Below are 4,069 nucleotides of genomic sequence, written 5' to 3' on the forward strand. Positions count from 1 at the left end.
TAGGAAAAAGCTCTGTATGTGTGCCTCAAAGTAAGAAATATTATGTGTTCATGTCATTTGTTTTCAAACTATAAAAAACATTTACTTTATATCTGAAAGGCAGTTTTTTTAAATGATAAACCCCCTAAAATTAATGAGGTAATTTAATATCTTGTATCATTTTGGGCACCACAGACACATTGTTATCCATTTTGGAAGAACCCTGGATCAAATTATACAACATAGAAACGTCCATGTAAGGGCAGGCTTCAGAAAGCAAAAGTGACTCCATTTTTAAGACAGTTAAGAGCTGGAGAGTAAAAAGCTGAAAATAATTCAAACAAATTTGAACTGAAAAAGATTTTATTTTAAACATTTAAAAAGGATGACATTCTTTATGAGTCATTGAAGTAGATAATGAAAATGGCTTCCCAAACATTGAGATTATTGCTACTCTACTTCATTCTAAAAGGTACTGTAGGTCTATTAGACATCTTTGTATTATACACATGTATAATTGCTCTGTTATTTCTTCTTCTTTTTTTTAAGAAAACCTTTCTTTCTATGCACACTTTTTTGTTGTGTACTCTTTTCTCACTTTGTTTCATCTTTTTTTTTTTTTTTTTTCTTAATTGTGAATCTCACTGAATATGTGGGCTTATCTGTTCCAAATAAGCCACAGTCGCCGCCATAAAGCTCTGGTCTCCACTCGGATTGATGATTAAAATGCCGTGTCAGTATGAATATGAGACGCGAGGAAGTATCCAGCAGCTGTCTCTGCAGTGGAGAAGCCCCAGGAACCAGCTCCTCTGTCACCTGATCAAGCACAAAAAGTACAGCAACTGCACAGCTGGATACTCAGTGCACTACAAGCCAGGGAATATTACTCTCATCATCGCTGAGGTGAGACAGGTGGATTTTGGGAGGCATGTGTGTTCTGTGAGCAAGCTTCACGAATTCTCAGACTTCAGCATTGAATTAAGCCAAAAGGAAGGTGAGGATGGTGCATTAAATGAGGAAATTCACACTAATATCTTTTCATTAAAAAGTTATAATAGATGCATGAATGCATGTACCGCATCTGTTCGCAAGTTCTGTACTAACTCACAACTTGAAATCTTGTAATATGTTTAGATCTCTCTGGAGAATTACCAAAAGGCAAGGTAGATCAGTCAGGTACTGTATGTACTTGTACTCAGAAAGCATTCATAAAATATCATGGATACAGGTTTTATGATAATTTTATATTTTTGATTGAGTGCCTAACTCTTTTACCCACAGGTTCTGCAAAGGATCATTTCTTCCTTCTTGGCTGCAGTCTTTTTGTATCTATTTTTGTGTGATATGACAAGAATAATGATAATTAGTGGTCCCAGAATAATAGCAGATGCCATATATTCTGACATATGGGGTATCTTATACTGTACAGTAATTCCAAAAATAAGAAGTCATTGTTTTTTACGGTTATTTTTTCATAAGAGCACCACTGGATGGCAGTATACTCATGAATATGACTAAACCCAATTTGAAAGAAATGAGGCATGAACTACTTGATGATTGATGTTTAAAGAACATTAAGTAACTTTTTTGTTATTGTTAAAGATACAATAAAAGTGCAAAATTAAGAATAAAAATATTGATATATTAATCCATATGAAATTTAACGGATAAGTTGAAAAAAATATATTATTTTTCTTTCTTTTTTTTCTCTGTAACTGGTTATGTACAGACATTTAACCCTCCTCAACTCAAAATATGGGTAAAATAACTGAAAAATCAACACTTCATTTTAACGTTAGCCTTATTTTTATGGACTACAGTTTAATTTATTTATTTTGAGATCATCATGGGTATAAGATGCTTATTTAAGTTCTTTCAGACCTAACCAAGCTAAAAAAAAATCACTGTGCTTTGCACATCATTTCTCTCACTAATTCAAAATGCAGTGTGTTTATGCATGTGCGTGTTAATAGTGTGGGTATGCAATGTCAAATCAGCATGTCAGATAATTGACAAAATAAATTCAACAACACAAAGGTTTTAAAATACAGAGTGGCATGTTGTTTACCAAGTTATTTGCCTTGTCAATCCCAATTAATCTAGGATGTGATGAAATGACACTTGAATGAGCATTCATTTAGCATTAAAGATTCAGCATTCATCTTAACAGACAGATTGGCATGTATCCATTAAAGGGGCCTGTGATATGAGCTTGCATGAAACAGTGTCGGCATATAAACATGGCTGTATGTGTGCCTAAAGGATTATGGCCTGAAATGCCTGCCACCTTCTCAAAGACAAATCAGCCTTAAAGCATGTAATGCTTGACTTGCTATTTTAGTCATACAATGTATTTAAAGGACACAAATAGCTGGAAACAATGACATTTATGTACATGTTAATACATAAAGATGCTGTGGTAACAAATAATTTAATGTTTTCATTGTTATAATGCGTTGTGGAAATATATAATAAGTTATTAAGTATCTTGAATTATATATTAAATATTTAAAAATGTATAAAAGAGGAAGCGTGCTTGCATAAGAAAAAAAAAATATGAGACTCTCATTTAATCAAAGGGCACCAGAAGTTGTAGGCCTACAAGTGTAACTGGAATCAAGCACGTAATTTGAGAGTCTGCATGCATAAGACATCAGCTTTATTCATTTTAACCTGTCAGCATAGAATAGCATATTAGGCTGCAACCTACAGATTAAGGCCAGTATAAATGTTTTAACTCTGTTGGTGCCATGGCACACTGATGATTCACATGCTGTTCTTTTGATTTTATATTCAACAAAGAATCCTGCAAAATGTATTATTTTCTACAACAATATTAAGCAGCACAACTGTTTTCAACAATGATAAGAAATGTTTCTTGAGCAGCAAATCAGCATATTAGAATGATTTCTGAAGGATCGTGTGACACTGAAGATTTGAGTAATGATGCTGAAAATTCAGCTTTTCTATCACAGGATTAAAAATATATATATATACACCACACAAAAAAAAAAAAGAGTTTTGAGGTAAGAAAGTATCATTTCACATCAGATTTTTAATAGGATTTGCACTCATGCTAGTGGATGTTGAATGACAAAACTGGTAACATCTGAATCATCAGGTTCTCTCGTTCAATTTGTTATATAACATATACACAAGCTGTTCATTTACATCAAAACACAACTAGAAATATCTTATTTGACCAGACAGTGAGGGTTTTAAAACTCCACTTTATCTGCTGGATCCACAATGGGTGCACAGAATAGGAAAGTGTATACAGTACAGGCTTGATTTCACACAACTGTGAGGGTGACTAATGCACCCACGCTGTCTGTTGTGTTTTTAGAGTTGTTGACTTATGATTTATATATTTGTTTTCAAATTTAATATGCTCTTTTTCATTAAAATGTTTCATAATTGTTTCTCCTTTTTAAAGTAAAATGTATAAAACATCTTTTAAAATGTTTTGCATTGGTTTTACAACCCATCTTGTAGTGGTAAAGGTTGTAACAACAGCACTTTTGTACAATTATTTACAAAGTTTAGGGATACGTTGTAGATTCCCTTGTAAAAAAAAGTTAGTGTACCGCTGAATGTAGGCCTACTGACAAGTATTTCTGGTAATATATTGTATGTCATGTATTGTATATTTGTAATTACTTTTGAAATGAAGTTGAAATGTAGTACATTTAAAATTATTAACTTAAAATGTAATATTAAATAACACACAACAGTTAAAATTATTATCACGTACGTTGGCAACACTTTACAATAATGTTTCAGTTGTTTATATGTATTAACTAACATGAACTAACCATGAGCAATACATTTGTTTCTGTATTTGTTAATCTTTGTTAACTTTAGTTAATAAAAATACAGTTGATCATTGTTTGTTCACGTTAGTTCACAGTGCATTAACTAATGTTAACAAATACAACTTTTGATTTTAACGTATTAGTAAGTGTTGAAATGAACAAAGATTAATAAAGGCTGTAGAAGTACAGTTCATTATTAGATCATGTTAACTAATGCAGTTAACTAATAATAACACCTTATTGTAATGTGTTACCAATACGTTAGATGTGCTAAG

General features: G+C 32.1%; 1 protein-coding gene across 1 annotated transcript; it reads left to right on the plus strand.

Annotated features, from left to right (window-relative positions):
• The first annotated feature begins 260 nt into the window (after positions 1-260).
• LOC143714842 (uncharacterized) lies at positions 261-2,015 on the plus strand. The gene is made up of 4 exons (XM_077206263.1): positions 261-451; positions 656-973; positions 1,114-1,155; positions 1,261-2,015. Exons 1-4 carry the CDS (start codon positions 397-399, stop codon positions 1,320-1,322), a joined length of 477 nt encoding a protein of 158 aa, XP_077062378.1. The 5' UTR covers positions 261-396; the 3' UTR covers positions 1,323-2,015.
• Positions 2,016-4,069: the final 2,054 nt, after the last annotated feature.

The sequence above is a fragment of the Siphateles boraxobius genome, unplaced genomic scaffold (assembly GCF_051911475.1).
Source record: "Siphateles boraxobius isolate OS27281-9 unplaced genomic scaffold, OSU_SipBor_1 56, whole genome shotgun sequence".
In the NCBI taxonomy this organism is placed as follows: domain Eukaryota; kingdom Metazoa; phylum Chordata; class Actinopteri; order Cypriniformes; family Leuciscidae; genus Siphateles; species Siphateles boraxobius.